Source organism: Ostrea edulis, chromosome 8 (assembly GCF_947568905.1).
Source record: "Ostrea edulis chromosome 8, xbOstEdul1.1, whole genome shotgun sequence".
Lineage (NCBI taxonomy): Eukaryota > Metazoa > Mollusca > Bivalvia > Ostreida > Ostreidae > Ostrea > Ostrea edulis.
In genome coordinates, this window is record NC_079171.1 from 20,428,107 (window position 1) to 20,449,293 (window position 21,187).

General features: G+C 37.6%; 1 protein-coding gene across 1 annotated transcript; it reads right to left on the reverse strand.

Annotated features, from left to right (window-relative positions):
• Positions 1–818: 818 nt before the first annotated feature.
• Positions 819–20,940, reverse strand: LOC125662918 (uncharacterized). Its single transcript, XM_048895261.2, has 20 exons — positions 20,576–20,940; positions 18,944–19,240; positions 17,559–17,738; positions 17,106–17,300; positions 16,305–16,451; positions 14,639–14,731; positions 12,769–12,807; positions 12,397–12,537; positions 12,161–12,301; positions 11,637–11,774; positions 11,133–11,285; positions 10,795–10,965; positions 10,467–10,580; positions 10,211–10,357; positions 4,821–5,012; positions 4,598–4,735; positions 4,411–4,476; positions 2,081–2,248; positions 1,515–1,922; positions 819–970 (listed from the first exon to the last, which is right to left on the reverse strand). The coding sequence occupies exons 1-20, from the start codon at positions 20,646–20,648 to the stop codon at positions 837–839; spliced, it is 3,135 nt and encodes a 1,044-aa protein (XP_048751218.2). The 5' UTR covers positions 20,649–20,940; the 3' UTR covers positions 819–836.
• Positions 20,941–21,187: the final 247 nt, after the last annotated feature.

Below are 21,187 nucleotides of genomic sequence, written 5' to 3' on the forward strand. Positions count from 1 at the left end.
CTATACCTATTCCATGGTTCTCGTGTGTGTTACATATCCTATAGCTATTCCATGGTTTTCGTGTGTGTTACATATCCTATAGCTATTCCATGGTTTTCGTGTGTGTTACATATCCTATAGCTATTCCATGGTTTTCGTGTTTGTTAAGTATCCTATAGTTATTCCATGGTTTTCGTCTTTGTAACTTATCCTATAGCTATTCCACGGTGGTTTTCGTGTGTGTTACATGTCCTATTAAGACCCCCTCCCCCCCCCCCCCCCCCACCCCCCCCCCCCTCATCTTCGTATCTAGAGGTCACCAGTGAAATCTCATATTTTTAAAACCATTAGGAGCGTATCAGTGAGAGATATTTGTCGGAGAATCTGTTTAGAATTGAAATCTCATCTTAAAGACCAGCAGCTCTCACTATGTGTCAAGAGTTTGGTCAGGGAACAATCACTACCAGGTTTCACGTCTTATGGTTAAGGTCAATACAATGCACTAGTGAGACTCGAACGTATGACCTCGCGGTCACGAAGCGAACGCCCTATAACCATGGATCCGCCACGAATGGTTCCTGGCTGTAACAACTTGTTGGTTGACAAACACGGGGGGGGGGGGGGGGGGGGGGGGGGAGCTCTAGGAAATGGAATATTACAATGATGCTTTATAATGAACACAACTGAATTGAGATATAAGCGTTGAACGTTTTAATTTTTGATACCTATTGTGCTGATAAACGCACGCTATTCAGTCTAATACAATTAAACATAAAAATAAAAGATATATGAAATTTTAAAATGTCTAATTGGATATAAATAGCCTGCTCTGTAAATAATTACAATATTGTACAATTTTATTGATATGGTAAACATTCACATCCGGGGCATCCAGTTTCATCCTTGTCTTTGAGTTTGTATCCGTCGTGGCACGTTAGTACACAGTGAATAAGGCGGGCACATTGACTGGGCGGGGTCTGTTTCACGTGATCTACGTAGAAAAAAGATAAAACGAATATATATATATATATATATATATATATATATATATATATATATAGTATAATATAATATAAATTGGTTTTCCTTAATTAATACTAGTCTATGTAGCGATGAGAATGAAGTCTATATGTTATATAATGTTAGTCTATGTAGCGATGAGAATGAAGTCTATATGTTATATAATACTAGTCTATGTAGCGATGAGAATGAAGTCTATATGTTATATAATACTAGTCTATGTAGCGAAGAGAATGAAGTATATATGTTATATAATGTTAGTCTACGTAGCGATGAGAATGAAGTCTATATGTTATATAATACTAGTCTATGTAGCGATGAGAATGAAGTATATATGTTATATAATGTTAGTCTATGTAGCGATGAGAATGAAGTCTATATGTTATATAATGTTAGTCTATGTAGCGATGAGAATGAAGTCTATATGTTATATAATGTTAGTCTATATAGCGATAAGAATGAAGTATATGTTACATGTATATAATACTATTTCATGCAGATGTAAGAATGCTCACTATTGTTGAATCCGTTTTTGGCCGAACATGCTGGACCGATACAGTCTTGGTTCGAGAGATGTACATGTCCACCTGACATCGGTGGATGTCCTGGAACACTGTGATGGCTATGTGGGTTTTTTGAAGGTAATCCACTGGGACCTTGCAAAATGTTAAAATGAACTCCTGAACCGGAAGTAAAACCTTGATATCCGGTACCAACACCTTGATTTCCAGTACTGATGGTTCCAGTTGCTGGCACTTGCGGGCCGGGAACATTTACATGCACGACAGGTGCAGGTCCACCGGAAGCAATTCCAACTGGAGCAACGTTATGAACAGCGCCCCCTAGATTCACACTTACATGACTTCCGGTGTGTACAGGAGGATGTACCAGTGGCGAAAGAGTGGTTCCTAATGCAGTTGGCACTGACAAATTATAAAACACGAATAAACACTAAATCTAGGCTTGGCAGAAATTCATTATAAATGTATATTAATTTAGAGAAAGATAAATGATATGAATTGGGATAATTGTCACGAGCATGTGTTCCAATCCTTCCCAAAGTGCAAATCAATACACACACCTACTTTGCCCGCGATGCAGTAACATGTCGGACAAGTACTTCCGGGTTCGTTTTTCAGTGTGAACCCACTGGCACATCTCTCCCCACACCGTAACGCTTCCGGACATGTTGTATGGCCGTCTGGGTGATTATTGTGTTGAACAAGAAGAGCTGGTTTTACCTGTACCTCTGTAATGTGTGAAAAGTCGCATTGAAATTAGAGAAAACGTCTGAAAAACCAGGTGAATGATCTATATAATCATGCGTCATTTTTTTTTTACATTCACGTAATGGAGGTTGCTTTGTCGGGTACTATTTCCACTATGTACATGAAAGGTGAAGATAACGAACACTGATCAATCTCATAACTCCTATAAGGAATACAAAATAGATAGTTGGGCAAACACGGACCCCTGGACACATCAGAGGTGGGATCAGGTGCCTAGGAGGAGTAAGCATCCCCTGTTGTACATGTAATAGTCAACCTGTCAAGTCTCTTTGAAATTAACCCACAAACATAGGGGTAGCATTTTGATATGAATTGACAAGTAACTGCAAAGTGAGGAATTATTATCCTTATGTTCAGATCTCCAATATTTTTGCCTAGTGATATCTTTATAACTTGTAATGATAGCCATTTCTTTATAAATGTAATGCTGATGTGAACAATGTGAGCATGGATCATGATAAATATAGCACGTCTAATGGCTGATAATTCCGACAGGTAAAAGTAGAACATAGATCTGTAATCTAGATATATTTCAACACGCAACTTCCGAGATATCAGCTCTTCTGCGATGGAGGTACGTTCAGTATTCTGTTGAACACTTGGGTGGGTACGAGATGTATACATATATTATACACTAGCTATGTAAATAAGGATAAAAGTTATGAAAGCGTAAATTTTATTTATATCAGCCGTTGGTATAAATTAGACTGACCATATCAAGAATGATATTTGTTTGAATAAGGCCATTAAATTAAATATGAAATAATTTTTTATTTTGTCTTTTGCGCGAGTGATATTTTAATCAAAGAAAGATGGTGATTATCGATTTTTGTTTGAGCTAGTCTATTATCAAATACTCATAAACTTACTAAAATTATGTGACCTAGTAGTTTGGGTGGTTGCATGATGGCTGATAATCATCCTTTAGGAAATATATGAAGGCAGCGATAAGCATTTGTACCCGCCGCGTGTGGACGAAAGTATGTTTTGCGTCTCACTATGCGTAAGAGTTCCATAAAGGGAAAGAACTATTGGGCAACTCGGAAATTGTGTATTTGAAAATACATGAGGATATGAATTGCAACGCTTCACGCGGACACACGTTTCAGGAAGCGCTGACGTGTGACGTATGCCGTCGTCAAACGTCGCAGTTCATTTCATCTAGCATTTTCAAAAATTAAATTAAATTCTTAAATGTATGAATTCCTACACGTACGTTTTGATTGATTTTTAGGATGTTTACCAAAATATGGCGATATTTACTTGCTCTACATATAAATGAAAAGAAGAGCTATATATTCTATGAACAAAATCGAACACGGGAATAATACCTTTGTAAGTTTTATTGTTTTATTTTAGTATCAACGTCCAAAAGAATGAAAACAAAAATAAGTAAATAAATAAACAATAAAGAAAGACCCCCCCCCCCCCCTCATACATGCTTTTGTTCATAGTCTCAGTCCTCATTGAATAAAAGAGTAGTAGTATTTTGAATTGATTTGATAGGTCAAATTATTTTTAGCAACATCGGCTAATTACATGTAGTTTGTAATGAAAAACGTACAATGTACACGTGTTTCCTGGACTGATTCCACTGCCTACTGAAGACGTTACACATATAATGACTAAATATCCAAAAGAGGACATTAAAACTGATAGCCAATAAGGAAAATCATATAAGAAAGGTGTATAAAATATTACAGTTGGATGAAATCAAAATATCTCCCTGGTTAGAAAAAAAGTTTCATCGTTAAAACAATTCTAATAGATTGGAATAAGTTTTAGATCAATGGACCAGGTTAGCATTGTCTAAAAGATAGTCCGAAAATGACGCGAGATCCTTAGGGAATCAATTTACTCCAAATAGTCACCGCATCATTGCCTAATGTTGACGCTTATACACATCACTGGGTGGATCACTCTCAAAACAGAAAGCGACTCCCATGCAATCGGCAATCATCACGCGAGGTATGAAAAGAACAACGACTGTTAAGTCTCTGGTGTCGAGATGGGCGCTGATGCAAAAAACACTATCATTTTATGTCTTAACGGGCATTTGTAGCATGCAACGTGATCTTGGTGTGACTTATAGCAAGAAAAAACAAACGACTGAACATCATACCTGAAGGTCGGGCCCCAGATAGCGCTGATGGCTGTTTTGTTTCTGTCAAAATGGTGTTGATAGTGCCTTCAAAATTCAAGATTTTAACTCAGGTTATTCTATTAAATTCCACGTGTTAACTTTCATTATTACATAAATCCATGTTTCATGTATATAACGATAAAAAAAAAAAATGAAAGCTACAAACCCGCACAGGTGCAAGCAGGACACTTCCCGGCCTCAGTGCCGGTCAGGGAGAAACCTGATGCACAATCCCTTACACAGCGAGCAACATTTGTGCAGTACTTGAGCAACATTGATATCGTGTTCTGCGAACTGATCTCCCCTAAGTATGATAAACAGCAACCGTTAATAAGTTTATAATCACATTCAATTATAAGTAGTTTTTTTTTTTTAAATCAATGCTCTACCTTTAGAACCCAAGATATGTGTTTGCTGAACAGATGATCCGATTGGGTGAGTTATCACGTGATTTAATGGCACAGTATGGGATCCTGATTGGTGAACATTTACCACGTGACCTATTGTTCCGGATGAAACCATATGGTGTTGGCAACCTTCACTTGTACATCCATGCGAAGAAGCAGTAGTGTGTGACGTAACTAAAAGACAACCAAATCGAAAACATTTTACAGAAGAGAGCAGACATGCATGATGCTCTGTTATGTTAGTATAATTGTACTTAAGCTGAAATATCGAAATGTCGCCCATAAATTCTATTGCGGTCACGTGTTTTGAATGTAGACAACATTATTCAAATATACACAGTACTAGTCTGGTATAAGTAGAAGATAACTTAGATGGAGGATTGTTTAACCTTCGGCAGATTAAAGTCTTAGCTCGACACGCACCATATCCGGCCTTGTTACCTTTAGGACCCACACTCCGCCTTGTTACCTTTAGGACCCACACCCACCTTGTTACCTTTAGGACCCACACTCCGCCTTGTTACCTTTAGGACCAACACCCGCCTTGTTACTTTTAGGACCCACACTCCGCCTTGTTACCTTTAGGACCAACACTCCGCCTTGTTACCTTTAGGACCCACACCCCGCCTTGTTACCTTTAGGACCAACATCCCTCCTTGTTACCTTTAAGACCAACACTCGCCTTGTTACCTTTAGGACCCACACTCCGTCTTGTTACCTTTAGGACCCACACCCCGCCTTGTTATCTTTAGGACCCACACCCCTCCTTGTTACCTTTAGGAACAACATCCCTTCTTGTTACCTTTAGGACCCACACACGCCTTGTTACCTTTAGGACCCACACCCGCCTTGTTACCTTTAGGACCAACACCCCGCCTTGTTACCTTTAGGACCCACACCCCGCCTTGTTACCTTTAAGACCAACATCCCTCCTTGTTACCTTTAGGACCTACACCCGCCTTGTTACCTTTAGGACCCACACCCCGTCTTGTTACCTTTAGGACCCACACCCGCCTTGTTACCTTTAGGACCAACATCCCTCCTTGTTACCTTTAGGACCCACACCCGCCTTGTTACCTTTAGGACCAACACCCCGCCTTGTTACCTTTAGGACCCACACCCCGCCTTGTTACCTTTAAGACCAACATCCCTCCTTGTTACCTTTAGGACCTACACCCGCCTTGTTACCTTTAGGACCCACACCCCGTCTTGTTACCTTTAGGACCCACACCCGCCTTGTTACCTTTAGGACCAACATCCCTCCTTGTTACCTTTAGGACCCACACCCGCCTTGTTACCTTTAGGACTAACACTCCGCCTTGTTACCTTTAGGACCCACACCCGCCTTGTTACCTTTAGGACCAACATCCCTCCTTGTTACCTTTAGGGCCCACATCACACCCTAATGATTTGACTTTAAAGTGAATTCTTGTTTAATTGTTCTAAAGAATTTACACGTTAAAACTTTTAAACATTTGAATTTTCTGAGAAGTACTACACGTGCGTTCCTATGCATGTACATGTATATTCCAGGTTACTGTGATTCTGAAATAAGGTAGAACATGGAGGATATTTATTCAGCCTTCTCTTTTAATTAATTGCAATTTTTAAGATATGAATAAGATAGAAATCAATTTCTTCTTTAGTTCGTCATCACCTGAAATTGATTAACAGTATATTTTTCAGAAATTTAAAATTCATATCAAAATGATTCATAATACTCTGTTTATACAGACGATATATCATGATATTTGAAAGTGGGTTTAGGACGTCGCAGCAGGCTGCACGAGGACAGCACTGTACATTGCACGATTAATTATAATGATAGTAAAATTATATTAGCGCCCTATATAAAACAAATTACTCTAAAGGTGCTTTAAAAGGAATAAAACAATAAAACACAATTAAATGAAATCGAATGGCATAAAATCTTATATCTGTAAAGTTACCAAAAACAAAACACTATAACTAAGATTAATAGCTCTAAAATAATGTTTTTCTTTTTTTTTTAATAATTCATTCTAACATATATTTACATGTGCACGTGTGATATGGTAATGTTTCTTTTACACAACAATGTGTAAAGAATGCAAGCAAAGTAGATCATAGCTCTAACATCATATGGCTAGTGTACATTTCGACAGAACACGATATTTTGTACGAGTTATCCCTCTTTGTGAAATGTTTACAAATTTCCACGGCATGGTAGTGGATAGGACGTTCACTTCGGAACCGGAAGGCCCAGATTCGATTCTCAATCCGACGCCTCGTCAAGCCTAAAATGTTTCACATAGGTAGTGACTGTTCTTTCGTTCGCCGCTGAACTTCATGTTTAAGGTCAAGATTATCGATACTTTACCTATTAATGAAAAGATCTCAAACAGGAAATACAACAACATGCAAACAGAACATTTACCCCTATAAGACAGTCATTACATAAAGCAAAGATCGTGCTGACTGAGAAATCAGAATCAATCTGGCTTATTTTCTTGTACATGTTATAGCTTATTTTGCAATCTTCAACATGTTCGCATTATGTGATCGATGACATGCATGAAAATGTTCATTTCAAATCCAAAAAGCAGTGAACTGGATCCACTGCTGCAATAAATAAAGAGTGTATCCAATGAAAAAAATCCAATATATCCAAAGTTTAGCACTATTTTTCAGGATGATTTAAGACAGAAATTCTACTTGAAATCTTTTCTTTAACCAATGGAGGGCACATAAACATACTTATTGAATGAAAGAACAATTCAGGCTAAATTAAATATAGTATACCAGTTATTTCTTTACTTTCATGTTTAGTCATTGACACAGTTTTGCTTGAATACACAGGTCTAACATATTTATATTTCAAAAAGAATATTCCAATTAATTATTGTATGGACGAATTATATTTCGTTGGAACGGATTAAAAAAAATATCCCCTTTCACCTGCCCTGAACCAGCCATCGTATGTTTGTATATTAAATAAATAGTTGAAAGTTTAGTATTCAATTTGTTATGGTAAAATTTTGATTCATTAGATAATGTAACATTAGTATTGAGCCAATTCATAGATGTTTTTTTTTCTGTTCGTGTTCCGACAATGGCGGATCTAGACGGAGGGTTGCGGTTGAATGTTTTTAACCAACATGGTACTTTGAGTCATGGGAAAAGGTACATAACTTGAGTCACGACCCCCCTTTGAGATTTGTTTGGATCCGCCACTAGAAGGTTACAAACATTATCAAGTATAACATCTGATATATGTACCGACATAATGGAAACTTTATCCGAAAGTAGCTATTTTTTTTTTTTTTTTTTACTTTTATTTCCAGTCACTCCACGCATGTGTCTTCAAACTGAAAGTACAAGATTGGTAAACCCTCCATTGATATTTCGTGAAAATCATCTAGTATAGTCGTTCTATTTCATGGATTTTAGATCTAATAGTAATTGTCCAGGTAGCGTAGAGGTAGCGCTCTCGCTTCTCACCGATGCGACCCAAGTTCGATCCCTGTGATCGACAGTGGTTGTATGTGAGAGGGTATGGCGTTCGCCCGCTCGGACACGTGGGTTTCCTCCGGGTACTCTGGTTTCCTCCCACATAAATGACCCCCTAGCGCAAACATCCGTGCATCAAAGGACCCCATTGGAAATAAGCTTTCGAGCTTTCATGGGTTATTCTTGGCATGTATGTATGTATGTATATACCGAATAAATATTTATTTATTTATTTTATTTTTAATGTACTGCTTCCAGCTAGTTTTCTGTTGTTTTTTGTTATCATGAAAAGAAGACAGACATTTACGAGTACACCATTATGATAGTGATACAAGTATGGGAACTAGGCTAGAATATCGTAACATTATTATGATAAAGAAATTAAGCCGAGCCAGTGGAAGGCAAACCGATTTGAACATAGATTTGTCGTGATCGTTTTAAGTGTGTTTTTAATGGTAAATCCAACTGCGTGGGCGATTTGAATTCGTGGGCATGCAATTAACACGCAAACAGCGAAAATTACACACCACAAATCTAAAGTTTACACCACAGAGATAAATATAAATTTCACAGTTTATATACATATGTACATACGGATAAACTGACTAGGCTGTTTAGATTTTTGATATACTAAATAATGAGGTAATTTGAATAAGTTTCACTAATTATACATGCCAAGAATACCACGCCTCAGTATCAGATGTGTACATTCCATTTATTCATAGTCTGTAAATTCACTTTTACAAATATGTAAAGGTTTTAATCTATCGAGAATCAAAGATTCAGTATAGGTTTATCATTGGTAAGGCCTAAAAAAAATTCTGTGTTTCAGGTAACCTGACCGACCCTAATTTTGAGCCCCGACCATAATTTTTTAATGGGTCGGCGGAGAAAAAAATCCAGAATTTTGGGGTTTTCGACATCGGTTTTAATAATCTGTAATCACTTTCTGATGGGGAGGATACAAACTATACAAAACAAACGGCATGGCCATCACCAGCTCAATAATAATCCGAGATTCCCCTGAGTCTTATCACCAATGTTATAATGAGACATGTGCGGGGGAGATTCAGAGCGGACTCCATATTGAAAAGTGGGAATGGCAGCGACACCAGCTGTTTTGTCTACCTTTAACAACTTCATTTCGCGGATCTGCCTTCCAAGAAGTGATAATTCAGGACTCGAGTGATTATTCTACAAGTTAATCATGACTTAAATATGATTTTCATCACCGTTTAAACGGTCGTAACACCAACAAATGAAGCATCACTTTGAGTTAGGTTGCATCCCCGCCATTCGATTTCTTTGCACACAAATACACAAAATTTCAATCGGTGTCAAAGTCGGTATGATAATCATCTGATAACTGAATCCTCACGTCTTGGAAGGTAAATATGAGAAAAAAAGTTGAAAAAAGTAGGCAAAGCAGCGACATCAGCTGGTGTCGCTGAATTTCCATTTTACAATACGAAATCCGCTCTGACTCTCCACTGTTACAATGTAAAAGCGGAGATGAGAGTCAGAGGAATTTCCGATTAGCTCGATATTTGCAATCAAAATTGCAAAATGTAATTAACTTAAACACCTAGAAGATAAAAACGTGCTTAAATGCTTGGAGAACCGTCAACGTTTGACAGACGTCTTTGAGGAAGAACATGAGAACTGTTCGCGAGATGATATGTTTCAGGAGGTTCAGAAATATCTAATAAAAAACAGTTACCGACCTACCGACCCAAAGTTTAAAGGTGTTACCGGAAACACAGACATTTTTAGGCCTAAATCTGTCGTAAAGTAAATATAAAAAATTATGTCCGTACTTTTTATTGATGAATCGAATAAGGGATGACGCTTTTAAATTACATATCGTTACCACAGAAACAAACCTTTAACCGGAACTAAACACTGACAGGTCGGACAAGAGTTATCTCCACTTCTGTAACCAAACTCACAGCGTTTAGAACAGGAGAAGTGCGCATTACACCGAATTGAGGAGTCCACATAGATGGCGCTGTTGGTCAACACTCCCACCTCTGAAAAACGAAAAGAAGCACATGTAGAATATCTAGTTAAGCTAGTTAAGGCCCTAATGGTCAACGCCCTACTGAAGGCTATCTCAAGTTACAATAGACATAAATATACCTGATGGAATTATACACGAACAAGTTGGACAGCCATTGCTCCCGTTCCTGTAACCTAATCTACAGCCCCGTGGACAGGATAGGGCAGTGGTACACACGAGTGTCTGTACGAGCACTAAACAGAAAAAAACATTCTCATGTACATAAGATTTCCTGAAGCAATTGCATTATAAATCATTTACTTTAAGGACATCATTAAGTTGTAATAAATAAACACTTTCAAATTACACCTTAGAACGCTATTCTTTTTTCATTCGGATCATATAAAATTCAGAATTCAAAAGACGTATTATTAAATCTGTCACCAAGTCGAAAATTAATGTGTTAACCTGTTTGGCAAGTGCAATGCGGACATCCTTCTCCGGGAATAGTTTGCAGAGCGTATCCGGTTTTACAATTTACCATACAGTGAATAGCTTCCGGGCAATTCTTGAGGATGCTGTAGATGTTTGGTTTACTTGCTGTGGAAACGGTCACTGCAGTCTCAGTTCGTGGTGGCGCTACGCGAAAAATGTCGAAGATGCAACATAACAAACGATATTCAGACATTGTGCCGCTTCACCATAATGCAATAGCTAGTGACGAAAAATAGAACTTCTTTTGAAAAAGTATTACGTGCGTAACTAGTACTATGGATATTTTATCAAACAAATATTTGCAGACTTACTTGGTAGACATTGGCATCGCGGACATGTACCGCTTTCAGAAGCTTTAAGGATGTATCCATAGCGACAGTTAGTCATGCATTTCACAACGTTGTCCTCGCAAGAACTCTGATGTACAGCGACCTGTGTATGTGTAGGCGCCATTTTCGTTGGAGCTTAAAAAGGGTTACTTTGGACATTAGTCATGGTTCATAAAAAGAGAGAAAAGTGTATATCTGTTGTTCAGAGGACATGGTTTGGCAATGACTGGTGTTAATAACCCATGCCATGTTCCTACCATTAAAGCTATATACAGTGGATGAACTCTATAGTTCAATCCGTAGTTTGAGTTTACACCATCTTGTTGAGATCACCCCACCACTTGTTACCACCATCACTACTAACCGCCGACATTGACACAATTGACCATCCCCACAGACGACCGCCGCCAATGTATATTTTTGGTTAGTCATATAAAGTTGGCACATTCAAGTGTAGGTTTCGAAATGAATAAAGTCATACAATACCAGGTCGGCACATGCAACTGGCACACTCTCCCACTGTGGCGGCGGGTATGAGTTGGTAACCATGGTGACAGTTTTGTACACAGAGGTCCATTATCTTCTGACAGGAAGACTTTGTGACAGGCGCAGGCGTAGTTGGATCTAAAATTGTAGCAAAATTTCGATTTAAGAAAAACAACTACGAACTTATTAATACTTGTGCCAAGTTTAAATCTTTGAAAGGAATGAAACACATCTTGCACAAACATGCCCGAGATGACAATGCAGACAAAGATCTATTGCTCACTTGATTTTTCTCGTTATAGACAATGGGGTTGTGCTCTTGATTGCTTTGTCTAACATCTCAGTTCCATATACAAAGTCCTACAGTATTAAGTACCACAAAGAAGTGCATATATTGATTGCCAGGCAACCAGAGTGAACCGCCATTTCACCCCAAGTGATGGGTTCCTATCTCTTATTTACATGTTACACGATTATAAAAAATCACTTTGGGTGCAGACTTACTTAAACTTATGTGTAGAAACTGAACATACTTGATTTACAGGAGCAGGACGGACAACCAGAGGCATCCGCTGAGCCAAGTATGTAGCCATCTGTGCATCCCATCATGCATTGCAGCAGTCGATCACACACTTCCTGTCTAGGTGTAGAAGTCGTGCTTACCACTAATAAAGAATGATTGTTAAAATGGTTACATTTTCAAGACATTTTGTCTATCTCTGATATCGATGCTTTTTAAAGAAGGGAATAATAGTTTTACCGGATTTGACGCATGCGCACGATGGACATCCGTCACTTCCTTTAGGCCCTAACTTGAGGTTATGTTTGCAGGTCTTTATACAGAGAGTGGTAGAGGGACAGTCAGCTTCCTCGTGTTTAACTTCACCAAGTAGCTTCATACCTTTAATTAATAAATTAAAATTTTCGATATTCCTGTCAGTCGATAATTCTCAGTGTTAAAGTAATATTGTGAATGGGTGATTACCAAGAACTGTCTCATAATTGCAAAATCATAATGATATTTATTCTGTTTTGTCTGTAATTAAGTAGATATGCAAAATGCGTTCTTGGGGGCTTTGTAATAGCAAAATGGTTACTGTAAAATCTTTAAATTGTTCAGTATTCACTATACCATTCTTGGCTGAGCATTCTGGACCAAAACAGCCTTGTCCTGTAAAAGGCATGTATGCATTATTTGTCTGTATGACTAATTTGATGTACAGTGTATTATATAATTATAGTATTTTGATGAAGTCAGTATATATTGTTATTGACTTGATAAGATTATATTGACCCTAGATGAAGTACAAGGTCAATACACACTCATCAGTCGATAAATATATATATCGGTCACACATGTATGGAGTCTGTATTGCTATATAAATTCATAGGGAGTTTATAGGGCAACATAAGTTAATATGTGGAGTTTACAGGGCAACATAAGTTAATATGTGGAGTTTACAGGGCAACATAAGTTAATATGTGGAGTTTATAGGGCAACATTAGTTAATATGTGGAGTTTATGTAGCAACATTATCTGATATGTAGAGTTTATATAGCAACATTAGTTAATATGTGGAGCTTATGTAGCAACATTATCTGATATGTAGAGTTTATATAACAACATTAGTTAATATGTGGAGCTTATGTAGCAACATTATCTGATATGTAGAGTTTATATAGCAAAATTAGTTGATATGGAGTTTATATTGCAACATTAATTGATATGTGGAGTTTATATAGCAACAACAGTTGATATGTGGAGTTTGTATTGCTAGATTTAATCTATTTAATTTGTAGGGAGTTTAGTTTACTACATTACTCAATACGGAGTCTGCATTATCGAGTTTGCATTGTCACATTGGTTTAGATAGAGTTTGTGTTTTACATCTAGTTTATTTGAAAAAAGATAATGTTTTGCTTGGAATATTTTTTCCCTCTGATTGTTGACCATAAAAAAAACCCACACTGATCATTATACAATTATAGGTGTACTTCGGTATCTCGAATGCCATGGATATGTCGTAGTGATTCAGAAGTAGTGATGGGAATCGGCGAGAATTTCATAATCGATGATTGGTTTACTGTAACTAACTAATTATCGATTATAATCGGACATAGAGAAATTCTATAATAAAGTCATTTATCCACTGAAAAAGTGTAAATAAATATTTTCTACATATTTGTATTTGTTGTTTCTATTGCTGAGATAGTGTAATTAAATGAATATTTTCTGTGTGTATTTGTTATTCTTCTACTATCTTAGTATCCTTTAATTACATATATAAAAGTCAATAGGATTTTTAGAAGGGTTTACGCGCCAAACATGGATATCGTTTGCTTCGGTTATATATTATTAATATCCCTGTATATCAAAGTTTCAAGTCATTAATTTACGGTAATCCGGCATACATGTAATTAAAATTCAGCAAAGAAAAGAAAGGAAAGAATATTTTATCCAAAAAAAAACCCAAACCCAAATCAGATCGAAAACACGTTACGCACGTGCAGATCGAGTAACAGTAACCTTAGAAAGCGGTTTAATCTACGTAATTCACACGTCTTTGCTCGCATCAAGAATCTATTTGATGGAGGGTCACTTCGTTTATATGTCTGAATCAAAGTACGTCTATCTGACCATGCAAACATGCGTTATTCCCCGGACATGGATACTTTGGCTTTCATGTGCGACGCCATTACGGTAAATTAGGTTAATAAATAGGTCACGGCAGGAACATTCGTGAAAAACTACAGCCGTTGAGAAAACAAAATCTAAAAACCGATTAATTGAAATAAAATTTTCATAATCGAACGCTTAGAATTTGCCAACAATCGACTGATTTTCGATTATAATCGATGATTGGAACATCACTATTCGGAAGTCCAAGCACTTATTCTTGAAGTATGTTTTACCCTCGATATCTCGAATCCTCGGATATATCGAAGTTTTTCTCGGTCCCAGTGAGAAAGAAGTCTTATATTGCTACATCATATTTACTTACCTTTGTTCCCGCCACCCCCGCTAGCCAGACCAAACGGACTCATCACCGCCCCACCGGATGACCCACCGCTAAAAGGACTCGGCATTCCGGCACCTAGTGCACGAAACACTAATGGCTATTTTCTCCTTTTAGGTGATGTTATGCAAATGATTAAGAACATTAAATTCTTTTTAAATACCAGCCAATTTTCAAATGAATAAATACTGTTTTCTGGGATTTTCGATTATTCAGATAGAAACATATAATAAATACTGAAGCCATTACCGAAAGCTAGATAAAATGCGTCGCAATTTTGTGAAGTTTTTACTCAAAAATAAAGTTTTTGCATGATTGGAAATAAATTGACTTTTTAGGAGAATCTTAAAATTGCTACTTTAGATATTGAGGATATGTTTAATCTGCGAGACTGAGATAGGAAAGTGGCTCAGTTTAGCTGAAAATATTTTGGGCTCTGTTCCTTATCACAACAACATCCAAATGGACATTCTTCATCATACTTTTTTTGTCGGATAAAGCCATATTTGTCTTCCCCCTGCTGCAGATTCCCAGAAATCCATAAAACTATTTCATTGTTGCTGGGAAGGGAAAAAAAATCATTTAGTCCAAATTTATGGCCTCTTAACTATCGAAACTCCTCCAATCTGTTTGTAGATGACTTTAATAACACTTTGATAGAGCTGAATTAAAGTTTGAGAGGCTGACACTTTCTCCAATTAAACGTCGTACGTCCGCGCAAGCAATCAGTCAAATTTAACTTCCATGTCAGATTGTTCTGAGAGAGGAATCAAATTTTCATGAAATTCCGTTCTCGTGACAAGCTTGTCCATCACGGGGCCCAAACTCCATTTTTCATACATCACTAAGAAGCTTTTTTTAAGCGGGGAAACAAACTGACACAAACGATCCATTAATCTCTATTGTTGTCATGTTAAAAATGAATTGACAAAATATTTTCGAATTTGATCTGCCTTAATAAAGTAGGGAGAGTGCGCAGTAATGCCAAACGGGGCACTATGATACCATATATGAAAGCCGTATCAAAACCATAAAGTCAGAGACCCCCACCCCCAATTTTGCAAAAGCCAAAGCATACACATTATACATTGTATAACATGCACTCATGGTATCAAATAAGCCGTTCCTAGCAAAAGGTTTTTGCCCATTTGTACAGAAAGACGTCATGATTACTAATCACCGTTAAGTTGTCGTTCTTGATTGGCTGTAACATCTTTTAAGATTTAATATTTTGAGGGAATGTTCTCTATACTACTAAAGTATTTAGGGTCCTTTTTTGCTCAGTTGTATCTTAACTAACATGTACGTATAGCTGGACGCTATATGGTGTCGTTAAAATGTCAAGTTGCAGAACATTTGAACTTGTTGATGTCTAAACCTATTTGGATTGGAAATTCGTCACACATATCGTGGAACCGTGGAATTCGTCTTTGATCCCCATACTAGATGTTTTTACCGATAAATGGATCTAAACTTTGAGTAGGTTTTATTTCAATTGAATGCACTCAGTTCTAAGTGATCCAGAGTTACTAGGAGTCTCGGCACACTTTCAATCAGTCGAGATTCCAACATTTAAAACCAAGTCCAAGTTGTTGAAGTGAAATTTGAATATTAAAATCTGCTATATACTATAAATATAGATAAATCTAACCACTGCTATGACAAAACGGCCCGACACACGAGTTGCTGCCAGGTGAACCACCACCACTCTCCGTCCGAGATCCACCCCATGTTGATGACGTCATACCACTTCCTGATCCCATTCCTGCCCCGGGAAACATTGGGTTAAATTCAGAACCTACATTTAAACAATCATAGTTCTTCACATTACTCTTCATGGTCATTGTTTTCCACTTGCACAATTGCGTACACAGTAAGAGGTTATTGACTGCAATATTACAGATTATCACCTGCATATGGTGTTTATATATCTCAACTGATTCGATACGCAAGAGCTTGTTTTGCGTATGATCAGTTTTTGAATCGAGGCAGGCTGCTGACAAACAAGTTGATGTAACAAGAGTTTCAACAGTCTCTTTTAAAGTCAACATTTCGCAAAATTTATGGTCGTTATAATGATCTAGTTTGCCAATACAACTTAGCATTGGGTCAAATGCTGTCTCACATGTTTTATACCAATTGTTAGGCCGTTCTTGAATACTGATTTTGACTACGAATTACTCCGTTTACCTGATCAAGATATAGGGCTCACGGAGGGTGTGAACGGTCGACAGGGGATGCTTACTCCTCCTAGGCACCTGATCCCACCTCTGGTATATCCAGGGGTCTGCGTTTGTCCAACTCTGAATTTTGTATTCCTTACAGAAGTTATGAGATTGATCACTGTTCGTTATCTTCACCTTTCATCATGATGGGATGTACCTGTTTTACTTCACACTGTACACTGTAAGGGGTTATTGAATGAACTGTGACAGATTATAAAGGAATGTACCCGTGTTACCCCCTGCACCTGATGATGCTCCTCCAAAAGGACCCTGACCTTCAGAACCACCTTCGGATGATCCGCCGCCTGAACCGTCACTTCCTGATCCACTTCCGGTTTTATTACCATTATTATTTCCTGTGTTTTGATTTCCGTTTTCATTTCCAACTTGTCCTGTTTGTTTTGGTTCGTTTTTGCTATTATCTGCAAAGTAGTTATTTTCATATACTACATAAATACCTGTTATACTTGTTTCTGCTCATTAAAGAAACGATTTAATAACACGATTTATTTATTGAATCTACAAAACATAAACTACGAAATGTTTCCGGAAACACACGTACATCTACCCTAACAAGCTTTAAGAAAGGCAATCTATACGACGGCGAGTTTAGCATATATAGCTCTGCATGATCGGCGTACAACTTTTAGTTTCCTACAACAGACAGTGTTGACCTTCACCTCTTTTGACACATTTGCAGGTCTGACAGCCGTCCTCGCCCTTCTTGCCGAGTTCGTACCCCTCCTTACAGGACAGCATGCAGACCAGGGTCTGAATACACTGGGAGTCCTTCTTCTTCTCCTCCTCCTCTTTCTTCTTCTGTTGTTGATCTGCGTATCCCGGGGGTAACATTCCATTAGCTGTAAAATAATAAATTCGGGGATTAACGATAGAAATATACTTGGACGTCATTTACGATGAAGTATTGACCGTATTTTCTAATAATGTACCTGTATTCTGATAATGTGATGATATACTAAACGCCTACATATAGACAATTATAACTACAGCGGGCAAGTTTGTGTTCTTTAAATCCCTTCGATAATTTTTCACTCATATTGAGATGTCATCAGCTCCGCAAACTTAGACCAACATGTAGATATGACGGTCGGGACCTAACACCAGCCGACATATCGGACCTCGGACTAACACCAGCCGTTATATGGGACCTCGGACTAACGTCAGTCGTTATATGGGACTTCGGATTATGTCAACCTTTATGTGGGACCTCTGACTAACGCCAGCCGTTATATGGGACCTCGGACTAACGCCAGCCGTTATATGGGACCTCGGACTAACGACAGCCGTTATATGGCACCTCGGTCTAACGCCAGCCGTTATATGGGACCTCGGACTAACACCAGCCGTTATATGGGACCTCAGACAAAAGTCAGCCGTTATATGGGACCTCGGACTAACGCCAGCCGTTAAATGCGACTTCGGACTAACGTCAGCCGATATATGGGACCTCGGACTACCGTCAGCCGATATATGGGACCTCGGACTAACGTCAGCCGATACATGGGACCTCGGTTTATGTATTCGGTCGGGACCGTAGCCTCGGATAACTCCAGCCGTTGTATAATGGGGTCTCTGTTTATCAGTCAAAAGACCCACAATACTCATATCCAGATATCGAGTATTTGATAAAGACGAAGTCACTACCTAATTTTAAATCTTAGATATGACGCGGTCAAGGTACATGTACCAGCTGGGCTCGAACTCACAACCCTCCAATCACGAAATGAACACTCTTAGACACCGCGCTACAGTGTACGACAGGTATTAAAGAAAACCCCGATCGCGAGGTCCTGAGATTCAGCGGAGGTTACTATTTCCACATTTTGAACTCGTAGTTATAAATATTCTTCAACAATTACGACAGCGAAACAGTCATTTTTATTCCACAATGATGATGTTTGTATAATGCGTGTAGATTGCACATGACGTCAAACTATAAAATTTCCAAGTTTTAACGACCAATAATTTATCGGAAATTTGATACCGGTGTACAAAAATGTAGAATGATCACCAGGACAGGAAATGACGACATATAATTCTGTACCTGGTCCACAAGGACACGTTTCACAGCCATCTTCGTCAACCTCATGACAGTATTGTGGACACACAATGTTTTTCAGACACTGCTGGTGGCCCATTTGAAGTTTTCCATCCTTCATAAACATTGAGGGCAGTCCGTTACGTCCGCCTCCGCCGTTCATTGTCATCATACTCTGCATGAATCCGCCACTTCCGCCGCCCATTGCATTTATGGATCCCGAGTACGGCGTTTCAAAGAGTGAGTTCCCTTGGTTGAAGGGGTTTACAAATGGCGGCGGATCTTGTCCCTTGGGATTTGAGTCTGGGAAAAGCAAACAAAGAAATATTGCTATAGTCACTATTTATTTGGAGAAATTGGAGTTCTCATTACTTTTGGTTATTTTATTTATCTATATTTACATTCATTGAATCTTTTCTCTTAAATTTCTTTTGAATAGACATTGCTTTTAACTGTGACAATGAATGCATGTTTGTTGAAAACTAGTTCCATCTGGTTTTTTTAGTTCCACCAGTCTGTGTAATCATTACCAAATATGGAGCGTCCTCAAGGTCAAAGGGTGCATTGGCTGTTCCGTTTAACGTAACAAATGGGTCAACCATAGGATATTTTAGTACTTTAATCTAGTTTATATTTTAAAATAATACATAAAAATATAGATATAAACAATAAAAAGTCTGTCTTTGTTGTTTCATTGGGTGATGAAGGTAGCAATTATTACAAAAAGAAAGAAAAAAAAAAAAAAACGAAAAAAAAAAACAAACAAAAAAACAAAAAAAACATTAACCCGCTAGCTACATTCATCACCAGGGCCGTAACTGCCGATGAGGCAGACGAGGCAACTGCCTCGTCTGATTTTTTGGCAAAAAAGAAAATAAAATTATATAAATGTTATATTATAGGATATATGTTTAAAATGAAGACAAGCACCTTTGTCTTTGACACCATATTACGATTCTTTACATAGTACAAATGAAACACAAACATGATAAATTGGGATTTAAAAAGTGTCATTTTCAGTCGTAAAGTCAATCGGCGGCCCCCAATCCCCTGCCTCCCCTGATTTAGAACCCTACTTACGGCCCTGATCACCCGATGAAACAACAAAGAAAGCATTTTATTGTTTGAATTATTATTATTATTATTTTTTTGCTTCAGAAGGTAAACCTAAACCAGTTTGGTACGATTTTATTACAGAGAGAGGATTCTCCTCATTTAGCACACAATTGCAGTGAATTAAATGATCTCTAATATTTCTCCTACAGCAGCAGAGATATTAACGAAATGAGCACAACAGATATTACGATTAAAAATTCAATCGATGAATTAAGCGTTCTATAACATTGAAAACTAAGATTTTAGTTGTTTTTAGAATTATCACAGTAGTCCTTCATTGTGTTTTTAAAACTCAAAACTCAAAAGTGATTAATGATTAAATGGAATGTTAGCTGAAAAACTCCTTATTAGAACATAACAGCCCAGCATTTTTGATAATTCGCTCCATACTAATTACACTAGTAAGATACAATTCAAGATTTAAAATCTAAATAATATTTTGTATTAAGAGAATTCTTATATCTGTTCTGTATGGCAGTTAAAGAAAAAAGAAGAGAGAATCTTGGAAGAAACAAATCGTACCTTTTGCCACTGAAAATGCTATGACAATTCCAACGAGCACCAGCACAGACTCATGGAGAACGTCCGCTGCCATTGTATTATCTAAGTTGTTATTTTTTGTTCAAGAAAGCTCGAAAAAAGTAATTGTAGTTTAACAAAGTAACAATAAAAAATTATCGCTTCATTATGAATAAATAAAATTTGGAAGAACCACAGAAGGCTGTCTTCGTGTGAACACGCTTCGTGATAAAACGGAGATAACCGAAGATTACCGAATGTCGTGCACCTGTTAAAGGATAACAGCCCTGACCAGCATTGTGTCACGTATTACAAAGAGAAGTACTAATTAGACTACCTAAGAGTATATCTATAAATCAGACAAGGTCATGATCAGTCTTGAAGGTCAATTCGAAGTCGTACGCAGTTGTACATCTAAATGCAGCAAATGCACGTAGAAGCAAAAATCGAATGTTGGAAAGAATTCACAGTAGACACAATGCAGTGACAAGTTAATTGAAACCAAAGGAAAGTAATGCTCACATTCAATAAAAAATAACTACATGCAACATGCTGAAATGCTTTGAAATCAAAATACTAATTACTCCATAGAATAGACTTGTATAAATCTAGAAT

Coding starts and splice junctions, on each gene's coding strand:
- LOC125662918 (XM_048895261.2), bottom strand. CDS start 20,648: ATGGCAGCGGACGTTCTCCATGAGTCTGTGCTGGTGCTCGTTGGAATT. Junction 12,538..12,768: donor AGAATGCTCAGCCAAGAATG/GTATAGTGAATA, acceptor TATTAATTAAAG/GTATGAAGCTACTTGGTGAA. Junction 4,736..4,820: donor ACATATCTTGGGTTCTAAAG/GTAGAGCATTGA, acceptor TATCATACTTAG/GGGAGATCAGTTCGCAGAAC.